The sequence below is a fragment of the Melanostigma gelatinosum genome (genome assembly GCF_949748355.1).
Source record: "Melanostigma gelatinosum genome assembly, chromosome: 3".
Classification (NCBI taxonomy): Eukaryota; Metazoa; Chordata; class Actinopteri; order Perciformes; family Zoarcidae; genus Melanostigma; species Melanostigma gelatinosum.
Genome location: NC_136636.1, coordinates 14,675,861 through 14,694,855, shown reverse-complemented (window position 1 = coordinate 14,694,855; position 18,995 = coordinate 14,675,861). Strand labels below are relative to the sequence as shown.

The 18,995-nt window shown below is 42.6% G+C and overlaps 3 protein-coding genes across 4 annotated transcripts; all 3 read left to right on the top strand.

The window, feature by feature from the left end:
* The first annotated feature begins 50 nt into the window (after positions 1-50).
* nckipsd (NCK interacting protein with SH3 domain) lies at positions 51-9,825 on the top strand. Of its 2 annotated transcripts, none has more exons than XM_079297266.1 (14): positions 51-372; positions 1,363-1,475; positions 1,553-1,763; positions 2,378-2,453; positions 2,661-3,208; positions 3,942-4,112; positions 5,427-5,513; positions 5,972-6,110; positions 6,203-6,283; positions 6,549-6,677; positions 7,419-7,508; positions 7,601-7,773; positions 8,044-8,251; positions 9,718-9,825. In XM_079297266.1, the coding sequence occupies exons 1-14, from the start codon at positions 202-204 to the stop codon at positions 9,756-9,758; spliced, it is 2,238 nt and encodes a 745-aa protein (XP_079153392.1). In that variant the 5' UTR covers positions 51-201; the 3' UTR covers positions 9,759-9,825. The 2 variants fall into 2 exon arrangements, with proteins under 2 accessions (XP_079153392.1, XP_079153391.1); XM_079297265.1 differs by having other exon boundaries at positions 2,378-2,492.
* Positions 9,826-10,882: 1,057 nt separating this feature from the next.
* slc25a20 (solute carrier family 25 member 20) lies at positions 10,883-14,733 on the top strand. The gene is made up of 10 exons (XM_079297095.1): positions 10,883-10,989; positions 11,082-11,191; positions 12,045-12,137; positions 12,246-12,373; positions 12,465-12,555; positions 12,692-12,809; positions 13,283-13,355; positions 13,446-13,555; positions 13,728-13,852; positions 14,101-14,733. Exons 2-10 carry the CDS (start codon positions 11,087-11,089, stop codon positions 14,161-14,163), a joined length of 906 nt encoding a protein of 301 aa, XP_079153221.1. The 5' UTR covers positions 10,883-10,989; positions 11,082-11,086; the 3' UTR covers positions 14,164-14,733.
* A 686-nt stretch (positions 14,734-15,419) lies between these two features.
* On the top strand, positions 15,420-18,935 carry prkar2ab (protein kinase, cAMP-dependent, regulatory, type II, alpha, B; the record flags this gene model as incomplete). Its single annotated transcript, XM_079266094.1, is given in 10 exon segments — positions 15,420-15,525; positions 15,865-15,998; positions 16,794-16,900; positions 16,970-17,123; positions 17,213-17,311; positions 17,425-17,499; positions 17,602-17,667; positions 17,835-17,969; position 17,973; positions 18,820-18,935. Coding segments are annotated over 10 exon segments (993 nt in total).
* Between the last annotated feature and the right edge of the window lie 60 nt (positions 18,936-18,995).

Here is an 18,995-nt window from a genome sequence, read left to right as displayed (position 1 = left end):
TTTACTGGCAACAGTCACAGGTCAGATGATCCGAGGAGCTACATTGTAAATAGACAGCGACGATCCACCGGGGACATGCCTTCATAGACTCTTTAAATCCCCTCTAACTGCACACATAGTCACCCCTCCGAGACTCCTTGTCTCCATAACCGGTTCCCCAGCTGTTTTGGGTCATTTCGGCGCGTGAAAGTCAAGTAAAGTATGTACCGGTCTCTATACGCCTTCCGATCCGTGGAGCCCAACTCGCTGCACTTCGCGGCCGGAGAAAGCTTCCTAATCCTGGAGAGGAACAACAAACACTGGTGGCTGGGGTCCCGCTGCAGCTCGGGGGAAACAGGCTACATCCCATCGTCATACATCGAAAAAATGCAGGTAAACACCGATCCCCGACCTGGGCTTGTTTCTCTTTTTGTCTCAATGAATAACGAGCAGTGACCATGTCGCATCCTGGGGTGAAGTGGAATCTGGCGAATGCGTAGTGACGTTGAGGGTTGAATTGATTGGGTCGAGAGAGACAGATCCCATGTAGTAACTACTGTGTGTACTGCAGTGTTGAAGATCACTGCTGATTATTGTCAGGAAGAGAAAATGCACTCTTAGAAGAAACCATAAATTATTGGAAACGTTGCATTGAGTGGAGACATCCAAGCCTTCTGCACTGCAGCTGCTCACTGCGACAGAGAGGAGATGTAGGGAAGGACGTGAGATATGACAGGATGGGATGATATAGAGTAGGAAATCAGACCGGACAGACCCCAGGACCAAAGACCAGCAAGACAGGGAGACATTGTTTCTGCTCAAATCAAACTCTTCTGCTCCTGGGACTACATCTCTATTTTTTTATTATTATTATTATTATTATTATTATTATTATTATTATTATTATTATTATTATTATCATTATTATTATTATTATTATTATTATTATTATTATTATTATTATTATTATTATAAGAATCATTCTCAACTATCCTTGTTATTGTTGAACAAGTAGCTTCCACATAGCTTTTCTCTCAGACACCCCCACATGTGAGTCAGGAGACTCCTTATTCCAAGGATCCATAGGGGGAACTAGTCAGAGCATGTATTTTGTGAAACCACACGCTGGCGGGATAGGAATGCTCCCCCCTGTTGTTAATGACATTATCTGTGCAGGTTTAATGAGCCTCAATGTGAGGCCTCACTGAGCATGTGTGTCACTGTTCAAAAGGCTGTTTCTGTTAGATAACCGCCCTAGTTTGTTTCTGCCTGGAGTCACGCATGCCCCCGAGCCACAAGTCTGTTCGATTCTGCTTAAAGTTGTATGGTTATGTCAATTCATATTTAATTTGCCCCCCTACTTTCTCTTTCTTTCTCTTGTAGGCGCCAGAGCAGGATGAGGTGTTGCAGTCGATCGACAGAGCAATCGAAGGGATCCACAACGTGGCCCGAAAAACCGGAGGCAAATACAATCTGGAACAGAGAGATGTTCTTCAGTGAGTCGAAATGCACGTCACAAGATAATCTATTGATTCTGGCATGTTGTATAAATCATTATTCTCTTCTGTTGCAGGAAGTTGATCCATCACAGAAAAGAGACGCTCACGCGACGAAGCTCCTCTTCCTCCGGTCTCAAACAAGGCCTCCCATCCTCCAGCAGCGAAATATCTCTCAGTCACACTCCTCCTCCGCCCAACGGCCTCAACCGAGACTACGGACGACAGGGGAGCGTGCCGTTGTCCGGAAGCGTGGACAACATACAGGCAGAGCAGGGCTTTTATCAGGTAACGCACCCACACAGTACGCAGTTAAATATTTTATTTGAAGCCACCAATTAGGTTCAAATATGCAGGCTTCAAATATTCAGCGAGCTTATATACATTTTTCATACTTATGAGCAGCAAAAAGTTCAAAGCCTACATCTTGTCATCTGTCTGTTCCTGTAAAGCACTTCAAACGTCTGTTTCGAAACATGCTGAACAAATAAAGTTTGTTTGAAATTGTAACTCATTAATGCTCAGCATGTGGACATGCTTAAGGCTGCCTGTTGAACCGCAGTAATCTACATTAATATCCTCGCTCACAAACCTTTGCAGGCAAGGACTAGTACTTCATCAGTTCATCCGAAAAGGTTTCATCCACGTACAAGTCAAAAACACGACCCAGTAGGATTAAAATATCTCTTCAGCCTTTACTGATTCAAAAGACCAATATCAGGAGTGTTAGATGTGTTGCAGAATAGATCTTGAGAGCGGTTAAACCACCCTGACATCTCCCAGGAACGTTTCTCTGACAGCAGAAACAATTAAACATGCTCAAGGTGTGCGTATAGAACAATGCACACACACACAATATGCCCTCAAACCAGCCTGTATATAATCAATTTCACCTCCTGTAGGTGCCTCCACAACCTCGACGAGCGGCTCCGATCACCCCACCTCCCCCTGAGAAGCGGCGCAACGGCCGACGTCCAGGTGAGAACTCGGAGAGCAGCGATGTGGACGCATCAAACGGTATTCACAACATCACTCACAAGTTTGTCACAGACCCATAGATTACAGCACAGTGTTTTTGCAGCTCTCTATATTTCACAAACACACTATATTCTTAGTCAGGTCATTCCTGTTCACTCTCCTCTCTGTAACTGGAGCTCTCTCTCTCTCTCTCTCTCTCTCCCTCAGCGGAGCCAGAGGTCCCCTCCAGATTGTCCTCTCTTCCTCCGTCCCCTGCTCCCTCCCTCACGATCAGCACCACCTCTCTAGAGTCTGGCTCCTCCCACTCACTGGTCTCCTCCGATGTCAGCTTGCCAAGCGTTTCCAGCACCCCCCCTCCTCCTGTGCCGTCCCGTGTGAAGCCCACCGCGCCGCCTCCAGACGTGCTTCCCTCCGACTCGCCTCCTCAGCCAGCTCCTGCAAAGAAGAGCCCGGCTCCACAGCCTCCCCATGTCACCCCACCTCCTTCGCAGCCCGCTAGGGAGGAGCAGCCGGAAACTGAATGGCCTGTTGCCCCCCCTTCCATTGCTGAAAGCCCTCCTGGCAGCCCCACAACTCCTGAGCTGGTTCCCATGACTATCGGGGCCGAGCTGATCGAGCTGGTACGGAAGAACACGGACTTGAGTTACGAGCTGTCGCGGGTCGCTGTAGGCGTGGTGGTCGGCCATCTGCAGACGGCCTTGCCTCAAGCCTCCTCTGATTTGGAGCAAGTTCTCCTCTCGCTGGTGAAGAGCAAGGTCAGATTTGTCATCGTGTGGATTCAGAAACCTGCAGCCCCACCGGTCTTCATTTAGCAGACATTTCTCAGAGTCGTTTTCAGACTCGGGGGTGACAGGTCTCACAGTATCACTCGCTCATTTCCTGTTTTCATGCTTGACTGAGCTTGAAAGGAACTGCTGATTCTTTCCTGGCAGACATTTGTGTTTCTTACTCTCGGTGTAAGGTGGTCAATAGTGGGCAGTGCGACATGTAACCTCAAACAGCAGATGCAGAAAGCTCTGTTGGCTGCATGCTGTATTTATATGGTGACACGTGTGCACACTTCCTCCCCAAACACTCAGTTTGACACAAGGCGTTTTAGACAAAACCAAATTGAAGGTTGTAGCTCTGGTAACGTTCCAGCCTGTACATGTTGTCTTTTAATCCTTTAAGAAATGAATTACAGAGAATAGCCTCTTCTCAAACTACGCTGCTGCATGCAGACACAGATGTAGAGCAGAGAAGCATCCAATATGATTGACACACACTTTTAAAAACACCGGTATTGTCCTTTAAAGCTGCTGTAATCAATCTTTTGATTTCATCATTAAATGTGAACGGGCTCGTTCAAAGTGACAAACCCACAGGAAATGATCACCAGACCTAAGTGAAGCAGCTGCTCTGTATGACAGAGCACTAAATGTTCCTCTCGACTGGTATTTCCAGTTGTGGCAGAAATAGGAGTGGCATGATGTTTTTCTGTCTCTGTAGGATTTGAGTGCGGCGCTGCCGCAGGGACAGGTGTGTCACGATGAACAGAGGCTGGAGGTGATCTTCAGCGACCTCGCCCGACACCGGGACGATTCTGAGCAGCGTAGCTGGGCGCTTCATGAAGACCTCGCTCTCATCGCCTGCTACCTGGAGGAGCTGCTGAAGATACTGGTACGATGCAGTGGCCGCGCTCCTGCTCATTTCTAGAGATCATTTTCCAGGACTATTTCGGTGATGATCTAGTTGGTATGACAGACAGACGGATCGCATCACACACTAATATGTTCCTCTCTGTGGAAGTCTCGTTTATTGTTTTGAACAGGACGCCCCATTCATTATTATCCAACTCTCTCAACATTGCCCAACACACATTTAAAACCATTGGTCCTATCCAGAGTTGAATCACAAACCTTAAACCTTTGCAGGCAAAACAAACCAACAAGCACATATTAAGTAACATCACAACAAAACCGAGAGCAGCCTATTCAAAATACTGCTGTACGTCAACTACCATTTGGACGTTAATATGATCCTGAGTATAACTAAGCCTTTCAGATCGCAATATAGTTCATTCGCGTGAGAACCCTGAGTGAACTCTTGAAACAGTTCAAGTCTATAACTAGTGATATAAGTCTGCGAGGTGTCTGTTTTCTGAAGTGTAAGAAGATGTAACTTAAGTCCTGACTGACTGTGTCACAGTTGAAAAGATAGATTTCACAGATATGTATGTCTGTCAGTCATAAGTAGGTCAGGATTTATTTATATGGCACCTTTCAAAATAAAGGTTGCAAAGTGATACACAGTAAAAATCTGTAATACACATTACACACCTTGAATATCAAACAAGCAGGATAGTAACACAAGAACTCAAAACAGGAATAACATCGACAGATTAACACTACCACCACATGGTTGTCATGTTTACATCCATGTCTGTCAAACTGTTCACGAGAATTCACCGGACGGACGGACAACCCGAAAACATAACCCCTGCGTCCATAATGTTCATAAACCAGCTTATAAACAGTCATTTTGTATTAATATGCACAGTAATACAACATGTTTTATATTACAGTTTTCAATGAAAGCTGAAAACCCATTAAGTCACTAATTCAACACACGTTATTAGACACGAGTCAGCGGTTTATCCTCATATTGATATAAAACGTTGAACACAGGACCCGTCCAGCTGTCGTGCTATAAATACCAGACACGTTTGATGGGATCAGACCGGCTCAGACGACTTTACAAATCCAACAGTGTGTTTAAAGACTGAGTCTGTAAACGCTTCAGGCTGCCAAATATTCTTTGTTGGCAGTTTGTCCCGAACCTCGGGGATGAGATGTCCAGACGCGTTGTCCATGGGCTTCATAATCCTCCTCTGCTGTGTGCAGGGACCACGACTGTGCCATAGATTAGGAAGTTGCATAGCTGTGATGTTATTATGCCAGCGCGTTTACAACTAAAAGCGGTGATATTTTTCAGACTGATGCGGATCCTGAGGTGTGTAGGAAGATGTGTAAGGCCAACCACAACGAGAATGTGCTGTCTCTGGTTTCATATTATCAGATGGTAAGACGTGAGAAAAACAAAGTCTTTTATTTAGAACACAATTAACTTAAAACATGAATTCATGAGGCTTAAAGATAATGTTGTCTCGTTTCCTCTTACGGTTAAAAGAGTCTTCGTTATCATCAACAACAACTGTATACGCCCAGTTTATTTAAGAATATATTACCGTCCTGTGTATTAGTGCGATACTTCTGAACCAAAATTGGCAAACTCTTTTTTTTCTTTTGTCCTTGTAGCCTAGCAACTGTAGCTGTTCAACAATAATATTCAGTTTGTGTTTGTTGTCGATTTACATCATGTACCAAGAGGGAACTAGATGAACTAGATTCTTGTTGATCTGAATGGGGATTGTGGAATTGCAGCGTTAGTGAGCATGTTGGTGATGTTCAGTGTATATTTGGTTGGTGTTGGCTCGTTGTTGTTGTTGTTGTTCTTATTATTATCACGTGACCGTGCAGGAGCTTCGCGTGTCTTTGCGGCTGCTGCTGCTCAAAGTGTTCGGGGCGATGTGCAGCCTGGATGCTTCCCTCATCTCCACCTTCCTCAACTCCATCCTCCCAATGGAGCTGGCCAGGGACCTACAGACTGACACACAAGGTGAAAACATTGACTTTTCACCTTATCTTGCTCATCTGCACGCCTCCCAAAGCTAAATGTTACTCTTTCTTGGTCTGTCTTTCTTTCCTCAGAGCACCAGAAGATGTGTTACACAGCATTGGTACTCACTATGGTCTTCTCAATGGGTGAACAGGTGCCATATCATCACTACGGTATGGTACATATAATGGTGTATATAATGGTAAATAAAAGGCTGCTGTGTTATATTTTCGGTGGCATATAAGATGTTTACTGTACCGCTGCATATGAGGTTATGCACACAGAAACAGCATCACTGATGTTGATTCTTCCAAAACAATGAAAAAACAACTTTGTGTTTTAGCTTCTATCGGACAGATTCTTAACGGTTTTCCTGATCTAAAGGTTTGACATGCATGCATTAAAGGGTGTATTGAAGGGACATAATCCTGCTTTCAGAACACTTGAATGCTGACTTTGTTCAGTTCCTGCTGGGTGTGGTGGAGGACGGGCTTCCCTCTGATCCCACAGAGCAGCTGCCTGACATCTTCCTGAACCTCCTGCTGGCCTTCAACCTGCACCACACAGGTGAGAACGGCCGCCATGGACCCTTTTCACAGCAGACATTTTGACTTGTCATAGCAGGAAACACACAGCAAGAGTATAAATAATGACATTAAGGATGGCTGGGCGAGGGTCATTTATAACGGTATCATGTTCAAATCTTGTAAGATGTCGTTTTTGGCGAGACACTTGAATAAATCCAGTTGTTTGAAGATGTTTTCACACCAATATAAAATAGATATTAGAGAGGGAATTATAATGATGAGCTGTTTAACTTCCTAACACTTACTTGAAGCAACTTATAATAATGATTAAAATAGCTAATTCTGAGATTGGTTTTTGTCTTCATAAAAATACAATCTTTTATTTCCTAATTATTAAAAATGTTGATTGTTTACACTGACTTCAGAGCGGTTGAATTGATTTTTGGGATGGTGGTGAAAAAGAATAGTCTGGAGCCTTGTAGACCTGCGGCTTTAACAAAACGACAACAACAACGATCTGCATCGGCCAATATGGATCATCGTTATATTTGCTCCCTTTTTTCTTTTGTGCTGATCCGATCCGTGAATCAAAAATGTGAAACGATCCAAACCGTGAGCTTCATGACTCTGTCTTAAACTGCAGGAGTTATTTGTGTCACGTTTTTTGCAACGTTATGTCAAAATGTCTGCCAGAAGAAAGTAGAAGTCCTGCACCACAGAGTTCTACACTGTTTTCACTGTCTTACTATTTGCTTTTTTGCGTCTCGTCTGTGTCACCCAGCACCCGGCAGCAATGTGATCATGCAGGAGCTGAAGAAGAAAAATGTCAAGATCCTGTCAGAGAAAGTGGTGCTGCTTCTCAACAGAGGCGGTAAAATACCACCGTTTGTCATATTTTTCATTTTGCATCCATGCCGTCTGTGCACCGACGTCATCGCTCACTGTTTGCCCTCTGCTCTCCAGACGACCCGGTGTGTATGTTCAAACACGGCCCGCCTGCACCGCACTCGGTGCTCAAGTTTATGCAGGATGTTTTCGCTGACCGAGAGACCGCGGACATCTTCTACCGCACTGACATGATGGTGATGATTGACATTGCTGTTCGACAAATATCTGACCTTTCACCTGGAGACAAGGTGAGAGCTGGACACACCGCACAGCTACTGATTGTTCTCAGGCTTTAAAGGAACAGTTTCACATTTTGGGAACCACGCTTTCTTTGCTTTTCTTGTGTTATTATTGCATTTAATAGACTGATATGACATAGAAACAGATATTCTCATCCAACTCTCTGCAAGAAAGCGTTTTTCCTAAAAATGCGAAGCTATTTGTTCAATGATACCGGCTAAACCAAAAGCTTGTTACCAAGTCTGATCATAATCTCCTCTCTTGCCCTCCCTGTGAAGCTGAGGATGGAGTATCTCTCCCTCATGCACTCCATAATAAGCTCGACGGACTACCTCGAGCACCAGCACCGCCTGTCTGACCTGCAAGGGGTGCTGCAGAGGATTCTCAGGGAGGAGGAAGATGCAGGAGAGGATGAAGGGAGCGCTACAGCGAAACAGATGGATAAGCTAATTGTACAGCAGATCTACAAGGAGTTCCCACAGATCGGTGAGAACCAGGCCTAACCATATCAGTACCATACTCGCACACTGTAGGCTGCTCCTGTCTACTGAAGGGAGGTACAATAAATGTTGAGAGACAAAGAGCTGACAATTAATGGGACGCTCTGTATTCTGTGCCAGCCTGTGCTGAGAGAAGATAATCAGTTTTGCCAATGTTTTCATGGACTTGAAGTCCAGAGCTGCAGCATGCATGTGATGTTGATATCAGAAAGATGTTCCTAATTTTCACAGCTTCTCCCATCTCAAATGACATTTTATTTGAAAAAGAAGTAGGATTTGTTTTTTTCTCTGGTGTTCTTCGAGACGGGGAAAATATGACAAATGCACAAAAAAACCTGTGCGGTTCAGTCACACTTGGAGATTAAAAACAGCCAAAATGTCTGCCAAACACTGGAGCTGTTTCACAGTGAATTCCTAGAAATAATTATCTTAAAATCATACAATAACTAACCGTACCTACTTACAGTATTATAAATAATAACAACCACAACTTATTCTAACCAAACTGTCTTTAACCAAATTGATTTTAGAATCAAATCAAAGATTTTGAATAAATAAAGACAGATTTTAAGTCATGTTCCAGATAAAAGTGCCATTATTTGAACTGTTGTGAGAATACGTGATGTGCTTCCCTTGTAGTGGGACCAAACTGTGTTACTGCAAGCATCATTTTCTTAATATATATAATACTCTTAAAACTGACTTCCTCTTTCATTCACCTCTTTATTCATTAGAATTTGAATTAATGTCAAATAGAACCAGTTGAAGAAGTTTACTATTCTAGTGAGAGAAAAGCACACTGACTCATGTGTTATCAACACGAAGCTTTTAGCCGAGTAACTTGCTGCTACAGATTGAGTCTTTCCTGTGGCTCCGTCTGGTACTTTTGTCTCTTTGCTGCTTATCAAAGACTTTGATGATCGCTCTGTCCTTACATATGCAAAGCTCCTCTAACATACAAAGTTATTGACCGTTACAGATTAATGTATGTATGTTTCATTCGCATTCAAACTAATTGTGCTGCAATAAGGATTTACACAGCAACTTGCAATATAGCTAAAATAAACCAATAGTCTTGGCTGATGTGAGCTGTGGCTTTCTGGAGGTAATACTACCTGCAGCTATTATAATCCAAGATGATACATTAGTCAGTGTTGTTGCTTTCCAGTTATTATCCGATGCTCCGACTGAAAATCAAGACAATGGAGTTAAAATACAGGGCATTTCTTTTATCTCCTCGTGGTTTAAATACTTTAAGCAACATGTAACTTTCCTTGTTTCTTCCCAATGATGTAGTGATTGATGTTCTCCCATCCTACACTTTAATATATCTGTTTCTGTCCCTTGCATGGCTATCCCGTCTGGAGATGGTAAATGCAATCCAGAAGTGATATCAGTTTTTAGTTAATGTCCGAGTGTTCGTTCATTGATTATTTGTGTGTCTGTTTACAGTGCGTGTGAGAGAGGTGAGGGTCCCTTCTTTCCATGATTAACATCGTCTGCAAAAGTGCTATGACAGTGTTATAGTAAAACTAATAAAGCTATATTTTAACAGTGGAAGTGGTTGGGTTGTTTGTTGTTGATTTTGTGACACTTTGTTTATTACATGACACATAAATTCAGAGTTGTGTGAAGATGTTGTTGAGCACACTGTTACAATCATGACTACGACCACTAACATTTAAATGCATATGAAAAATTTTGGCCGTCGCCATCTTGGCTTTTTGCAACCAGTGGTGAAACGAGAAGGTGGCGCACAAGAACAACCGAACACTGAATAAGACATTTTTATGGAACCAAAACGGTTACAATCAACTTTCATGCACTGAAAACACACAATGAAAGAGTGTAAGACGAAACAAGGCTGTGGTAGTGGCCCTTCAATCACAACGTTCTCACACCCTAAAGTATACCCTGCTTTATCGTATGGGGCCATCATTTACTAAATTCATATGCTGTATTGAAACTAGCGATTGAGACCATAAACTCATGTTCACAATGTTTACTGAGAAGCACAATTTGACTTAGTTCCTACTGTTTCTCAACAACAGGCTCACCGTTCAACGCCTCTAATGTTACTTCTAGCTCAACATGGCGTCTCAGAGGGACTCTCTTCCAACTTACGACATCTCGGACTTCCCCCCCTGAAGGCAAACAGCACTGCAAAACTTAACTAATCAGTCAGGGATGGATGAAAAAAAAAGATTTGACTAAGTTGCCACAACTGTAGTGTCTAAAATGAACCCATTAAGTTAAACTGGGTTACAATTGTAATTTTACATTACATAATAATATGACATCCTCCGTTTCCTCTTATTCTTTTGTTCTTCATTTAAATATACACCAATGGCTGCATAATGAAATAAAAAACAATATTATACTACTTTATATATGAAATTTAGTTTTTACATAAACAGATAATTTACTAGTTTTTTAAACAAGCTTGAATAAAGTTCAATTTGAATTTTATATTAGCATAATGCTTGGGTAGATCCAATAATAACCAAAAAAACGTTTTGTATATGCTTCATTATATATTGATAGATTTTTATTTTTTCCATTGAGCAAAAGCTGACAGTTTCCACCCGGAAGTCAAACAGGAACGCACCAGAGGACAGCTGTGTCGCAGTCGTACCGGTCCGGGGGAAATAAGTGGGTGAAAGGTCCTACATTCAGCAGTGACAGCAGCACACAAACACACCTCACAGAGACACCGTCGACCAGGTAATCTGCTGTTTCTTGTCTTCTTTTAATTTCTCTGTGTGTCTGAGTTTATTTTCGGCGTCGGTTTCATTCACTCTGTTGTGTTTTTTTAGAAAAAATGTCCAAACAGCCGCAGCCGATCAGTCCGATGAAGAACTTCTTCGCAGGAGGGTTTGGAGGCATTTGCCTCGTCTTCGTCGGACATCCACTCGACACCATTAAGGTGATTATTGTACTGTGTGTCTCACTTACAGCATACACACCGCAGGAGGAAACAACCACGAGAGTGCATCCGGTGACACTGCAGACATTAGAGCCAGTGACCAGAGACAAGCGGCTGTGTGGATGTCACACACTCATGTAGACGTTGATCTTGCTCCGAGAATCATTCACTTTTGACCCACATTCACTCACATGACTCAGCTCACTGCTGGTGTTGTGGCCTCCTGCACAGACAGATATCTGACCTGAATACATTTTAATCTTCATTGTCATTGTATTAGACCTACAGTAATTCTCTTAATTAATACTCTTTAATATAGCTACACTGATCCATCAGACAATTGGCCATGATTAGCTTATGCCAGATATATATATGATTATGTTGGGCAACAAAACGCAGTTGAGAATTGCCTAAGATATGTTGGAGGTCATTTAAAAATAATTCTTTTCATTTATCACTTTTAAAGTCTGCTGCCCAGTTCACACCATTGTCACCATTCTTTTAAACCGGCATTTGTTTGGGCCACTTGAGAGGAGAGTAAGTTGTATACACATCTTGAACATACTTGCATATTCACACATCAAGCAGACTCAGAGCAACATCAGCATTCCTTCAGAGTTGTGTCTCTGGCATGTTAAGTCTATTTACTCTCTAAATATTGGACTTATTAACAGTCTGGCTCGTAGCCGGTGTTCAAACTCATCCCAAAGGTGTCAGGTGGTGTTGAGATCAGGGTTTTTATTATGGACCTGGCATTCAGGGTGCACATATTGCGGTCCAAACTGCTGCCGCTGTGATGCTGGATTCTCTGTGTGTAAAGTCAATGCAAAGTGCGTTCTCCTTCCTCTCTCAGGTGCGTTTGCAGACTCAGCCCAAACCGAAACCCGGACAGAGCCTCTTGTATGCTGGAACCTTCGATTGTCTTAAGAGGACCTTGGCCAAAGAGGTGGGGATCCATGCTGCCTTAGCATCTGCGACATTATAGATAACACACTGTCTAAAATGTCTTTCCTCCCTCATGCTGATGTTTCCTTGTTATCTTCTTCCCTCACAGGGTATGAAGGGACTCTATAAAGGCATGGCGGCCCCGATCATTGGGGTCACACCCATGTTTGCTGTCTGTTTCTTTGGATTTGGAATGGGCAAGAAAATGCAACAGAAAACCCCCAATGATATCCTAACGTAAGTGATTTCCCTGCCGTGGTTGGTCGTACTGTTCATTCAGCTGTAGCGCTCTGAAGGTGATAACGTGTAAGTATGTTGTCCCCTGCAGGTATCCACAGCTGTTTGCTGCAGGGATGTTGTCTGGTGTGTTCACCACGGCCATCATGGCCCCTGGAGAGCGCATCAAATGCCTCCTACAGGTCAGAGGTCATGCGTTTGTGCAGGAATTAGGATCTAATCACTGTGTTCTCAACGCTGAATTATAGTATAGATTCCACATGACAAAATGAAATGACGGTGAGTGTAAAGTGTGTTTCTGTGTGTGTGTGTGTGCAGATCCAGGCGTCAACAGGAGAGGTGAAGTATGCAGGACCCATGGACTGTGTCAAGCAGCTGTACAGAGAGTTTGGGATCAGAGGAGTCTACAAAGGCACCGCGCTGACTCTCATGAGAGGTGCTGCTTTACTCTGATCGACAGTAAACCTGAGACCTGCATCACGTCATGAGAATAATTCACTTGAAACAATCGCTTGAAAAACAATCGGCACAAATGTGACCTTGTGTGTGCACTTCAAGTTTGAAAATGGCTACATTAGCCGTTACACGCATAACACCTGATTCTCCAACAAAATGCTGCAGAATACAATGTAGGAGGCAGGTTTTGATAAGGAAGAAGAATGCATGGAATTGAACTGTCCATCATGAGCTTCACATTGCTATAGAAGTGCAATGCTAACTTGCTGGACTATACAGTTTAAGTTGTGTCATCGTTTTCTTGAGGCAGTTTGAGGCTGCTGCAGTTCATCAGAGTTACAGTTTATAACAGTGTCTGTAACATTGAGTAGGTTTCGTCAGAGTTTGAGTTCATTTTCATGAAGTGTCATCATTATTTTGTCTACAATCGTGTAAGTTTGTTTTGTAACTCAGATGTTCCAGCGAGTGGGATGTACTTCACTTCCTATGAGTGGTTGAAGAACGTCCTCACCCCAGCAGGAAAAAGGTGAATATTTGTTCTTTCCTAGTTTACAACCGTCTGTTCTATTGTAAGCTCGACCTCTGAGTAGTTGAACATGTGGTCTTCTCCCCGCAGCCACAACGAGCTCAGCATTCCCAGTGTGCTGTTTGCTGGAGGGATGGCCGGGATCTGTAACTGGGCCGTCGCAATTCCAACCGACGTACTCAAGTCTCGTTTCCAAACAGGTTTTTAATTTTTTTTTTTTATTTAACAATTTGTTTATGCTGAAATATCCTTTTAAGTACCAGTGTCATACCAAGTCTAAAAAAAGACTTACATTTTTTAAATTTGTATTACAAGCAGGTTTGTCTTGCATGTGTGTGTGAGACTGAGTTTTCTCATGCGTCTCTCCCTCAGCTCCTGAAGGAAAATATCCCAATGGATTCCGGGACGTTCTGCGGGAGCTGATCAGAGAGGAAGGCATCGGCTCTCTGTACAAAGGCTTCAACGCCGTCATGCTTAGAGCTTTCCCTGCAAACGCAGTGAGTGCACTTCATTCCAAATCACATACTTTTTCTTTTTTAGTACATGCTCCAGCTGCCCTTACAAAGTCAATACTGTGGCATGCAGAATGCATTCAATCGGGACCGACTACATACTGTAAATAATAATAATATAATTGTACGTTTTGTCAAAGAAAACTAAAAGTTATCTTGAAATCTGTTATTTTTTCCAGCACTTTAATACACAAACTAATTAGCTTTGTTTGTATCTTCTTCTTTTTTTTCAGGCTTGTTTCTTAGGATTTGAATTTGCAATGAAGTTCATGCACTGGCTCTCACCGGACGTGTGAGAGGACGGTCCAGCATCGCCTCGAATGTGAATCCCAGGAACAGAACTGTTCAATACAATGCAGTTATTAGCGGCACACAAACACACACACGCCAGGGAATCACAAAGAGATTTTAACGGTTTTCCAACAATGTGCTTGATTATGTTTGAAATTCCGTGGTACTGTAGATAGTGTGGATCATGCAGAGATGTTGTGATGACTTGGTACACAAACACACACACAGTCGAATGTTCTCTCTCCTTTTTGTTTTACTTGTTTTATTTATGTTCTGTTATTTTTACAGAAGAAAAGGAGTGAAGTGGACATGCCGTGCCTTACCTTTTGTTATCTGCGGGCAGGTGTACATATCAGGGAAAAGGTGATCTGTGTTTGATCAGTCTCTCTCGGCAATACACATCTGTCACATCTGTCTGCTTCCTGTGAGGTCACCTCCCTCCACTCAGTGACGCTAGCTACGCTTTATGTTTGTGTTCATGTGAAACTATGAGAGTAGCCATAATGACATTGATCGAACATTAAATGAATGTCAAAATGTAAAGAAATAAAAAAAACAGAATCCATATTTAGAAATGAGATTGTTGTGCACTTTTTTTTCTAATTTGAGTATTTCTTTTGGATTTAAAAAAACGAAGAAGCCTTGACTGTCCATGTTGATTCAAACAACTGTAACAAATAATGACAGAGAGATAATAATCATGTAAAAGACAATAAGTCAAAGGATTTGAAAGAGAAAAGAATCATGAAAATGCACAGAACATAGTAAGTAGAACCAGTTCATCTTTCTGTCAAAGATATAATAAATAATGTCAACTTCAATAATCAATTGAGGGTATTTCTATGAACAGCTTTTCTACAACACTCCAAATCGAACTTTCTGAAACCACTTGTTTCTGCGGCTCGTTTAACAGCAGCCTGACTTCCAGGATAATCTCTCTCTCTTCTCCATTTCTGTTGTTTATTTGCCAAATCATCAAGGTCTGAGTCGTTGTCCATCGGACAGCCTTTAATTACATCTGATGTGAAAAGTCCAGGTCAATACTTTCCGACAGGCTGAGCTAAATAAAGAAATCGATAAGCTGTTGAAACGTTGGAGAGCGTGGGATGAGAGGAGGGCGAGTCCGTTTGCTCCATACAGGAGAATGTTCATCAAATCTGTGGGACAAGCTGATGCTTAGATATTTCACATCAAAATATTTGATGTTTGGATTTGAGGTTATTTGTTGTAAACTCCAACCTGTGACCTCTGAACCTGTGCGATGAGTGATGTGGAGATACCGGCTGGTTTGAAAGAGCTGCTGCAGGGATACACGGTCGAGGTGCTTCGCCGCGAGCCGCCGGACTCGGTTAAATTTGACACCGTTAGTGAGTCGTACTGCATCGTTTTGTGTTTGTGTCTGAACATGTCTCCATGTTCTCCAAATTAAAAATGTAACTTTAAGAAATGCCATTTTGTGGATGTTTCAAATCCTGAAAGCTTCACGATGTCAAAATCACACACAGGAGACAGAAACTACAAGTCTGCTCCACTTACAGCAGGTCTTAGGTACACAATAACACTCATTAACTCAAGGAATTCACTATGCAGATGAAAAACGCAAAAGAAAAAAATGTGCACAGATGAGAAGAAACAATAAAGTCAGATGAGCTTCCTTCTGCTTTAAGTCCACGGTACAGTAGTTTCATTTGTGTGTCCCGCTGCAGTTTGTGCAGAGGCGTACAACCCCGACGAGGACGAGGACGCAGAGCCTCGGGTTGTGCATCCAAAAACGGACGAGCAGTGTCGCAGACTTCAGGATGCGTGCAAAGATATTCTACTGTTCAAAACACTGGAGCAGGTACAACACACGTTGTCCTGTTGATGATGACGGATCAGACATTTGCTGTTGAGACAAAAATTGAATATTAGGTTTTCATACACATCCCTGTTCTTCTGTCTCTGTGAGGACACTCACTGACATAATGCATTCCCTATAGCTCCTCACCCTAACTTTAACCATCACTAGATGCTTGACCCCAACACTTACCTAACCTAATTTTACCTGAACCTTAAAACCCTCAGGAAGGCCTTTGAAGAAGTGAGGACCGGCAAAAAGTCCTCAATTTCCAGAAATGTCCTCAGTGTGAAGGTCTAAAACTGAAATTGGTCCTCACAAAGATAGATGTACAAGTACGCACACACAGACAGACACCTAATGTGACCTCTGTCAGATTTTTACTTTGGCTTCCTGTGTGTCAGAAAGACGGTTTACAGTGTAAAAAGCACAGAATGAATGGTTTCTGCTGCTCTGCTTCCTGTCACTAAGAAGCAGCGTTGAGTTTTTCTGCTCTACACATCTGGAACAAACTCTGCATCAACTCTCAGTCCTTTGAAGTCGAGGCTGAAAATTGTTCCGTTTTCCGCTGCCTTTCAGTCAATAATATTTGGTAATGCGCTGCCGCTGCTCCACAACATTTCTTCTCCAGTTTGTTCTGATTTACTCCACTTAATCTTATTTTGATCTTCTATTTCATTGCACTATTTTTAAAAACCTAGCTTATGTGTATATGTTTCTCTTATGTTTCTTATCTCGTCTTCATGCTTTTTTTAAATATAAAAAGTTGCCGTACAAGTTAGCTTTCCTCACTTTCAGGAGCAGTTCTCTGAGGTTTTGGACGGCATGTTCGAGGTGCTGGTCAAACCTCAGGAGCACATCATCGACCAAGGAGACGATGGAGACAACGTCTATGTCATAGAGAAGTGAGCGACAGATTTGAAATTGTTTCTACAATTTTACAAGTCGATTTTACAGTGACTTCTACAACCCAGTGGTGTGTTTGATATTTTTGTGCAGAAGGACGGAGTGAGCGTGTGCGTTGGAAAGTATGACAATAAGGGCAGTTTTGGTGAGCTGGCTCTCATGTACAACACGCCGCGAGCTGCTACAATCACTGCAACACAGGAAGGTGCCCTATGGGGCCTGGTGAGTCCCACAAAGCAGCACGATCGGGAATAAAAAGAAGAATTGAAGCTAAAATAAAACACAAACTGTTGTTCTTGTTTGGTGCTCAGGATCGAGCCACATTTCACAGACTGATTGTTAGAAATAATGCAAAGAAGAGGACGTACGAGGCCTTCATTGAGTGTGTTCCTCTTTTGAAGTCTCTTGAGGTTCGTATCAGAAATACAAACGCTGTACAAGATAAGAGATTGTGTATATATATGTATATACACACTTATACTTGTATTTGTAGTGTCATCATGCTTCATTTTCTCTTCACAAGCTCTCTGGGAGGATGAAGATTGTAGATGTTGTGGGAGCCCGAGTGTTCAAAGATGGAGAGCGCTTGATAACGCAGGTACAGTGTCGGGACATTCACCGCTGTATCTCTGGCTGTCTGTGCGTTAATCAATAACAGGTTAGACTTCATAAATGTTTCTGCTCCTTGCTGTGCCTGCAGGAGGAGGAGGCCGACTGTTTCTACATCGTGGAATCAGGAGAGGTGAAGATAATGATAAAGAGCAAAGTGAGTGTGTCCAATATCACAACTGAGTCTATTTTAGTTCATCATGCATCCTCTTATCTGTCAATTTGATTGTTATTTTTTTCCATAAAGTAAATAGAACATGTTTTTATGTCTGTTATTGTACTAACTGACTGCAGGACTCACAGATTCCTTTATGTGAGTTACAGACGAAGGCCGGCCAGCAGGACAACACAGAGGTCGAGGTGGCTCGCTGCTCCAGAGGGCAGCATTTTGGGGAGCTGGCATTGGTCACCAACAAACCTCGTGCAGCATCAGTTTGCGCTGTGGGAGAAACCAAATGTTGAGGTGAGACACCGGTGTTTCTTGCTCCTTGTGTCAGGCGTAGCAGCGCCTCGTTTTCAGGGGAAGAAACTAGAAACTGGACTGCAGTTGGCCTGTTAAGTTGAGGAGGTGGTGTTGCTGCAGGCCCTAAATTGAATCTAGCAGAAACAAGAGCAAACACAGTAACTTCTACTCTAAACACAGTCAGTGGCCGTTTTATCAGGTTCTCCCACACGTTCCCAACACAACCAGTCCGGGTCGGCGGGGCCAAGAGGCACAGTACCTGACCAAATATTAACATAAGGAATGTGTGTGACCATGAGGCTAAACTGGGACGGGCCCACCAGTTTAGCTCCGCCTCCTGACATCTAAAATCTCCTTCAATATCAAAGCTTCACACTCTCAATTTCAGTGAAGCGGTAGACAAAGACTAAAGCTGTACAGTTTGCAGTAACTTACAGAGGATACATTTCGACAGAAGCAGATTGAACAAATCGATAAAATCAATCTGGATTCCTGTTTTACGGTGATTAAAAACATATCCACTGAGCCTCATGATTTAAATATCTTCTAAAGATGCTGTTTTCCTTTCAACTTCCGGTTTGACATTAGTTTATCATGAAGTTTATTTATGGAAACGCTTTCTACTGAGTTTGTAGCAGACTCCAATAAGACTTACCGGTAAATGTAAATCACAGCACTCTCCTAAATTCCAGTCTTTACATGAGTGAACATTTCAAAAACTCTTTGTGCACCAATGTCTGTTTTTAGAAGGTTTCACTTATTTTTTCAAAACTCCACTACTTAATCTGTCAGACAGGAAAACAGTAGCATGCCAGATGACATCATCTTACTTTCTCCTTCTTTCAGTAATTGACATCCAGGCCTTTGAGCGTTTGCTGGGACCCTGTATGGACATCATGAAGCGGAACATTTTCCAGTATGAAGAACAGCGGGCGGCACTTTTTGGCTCCAGTGTAGATTAAAACACGACACGTACTTTTAAAATAAAGCAGTATTTAAGCACATAGTGAGCTCCCCTCAAT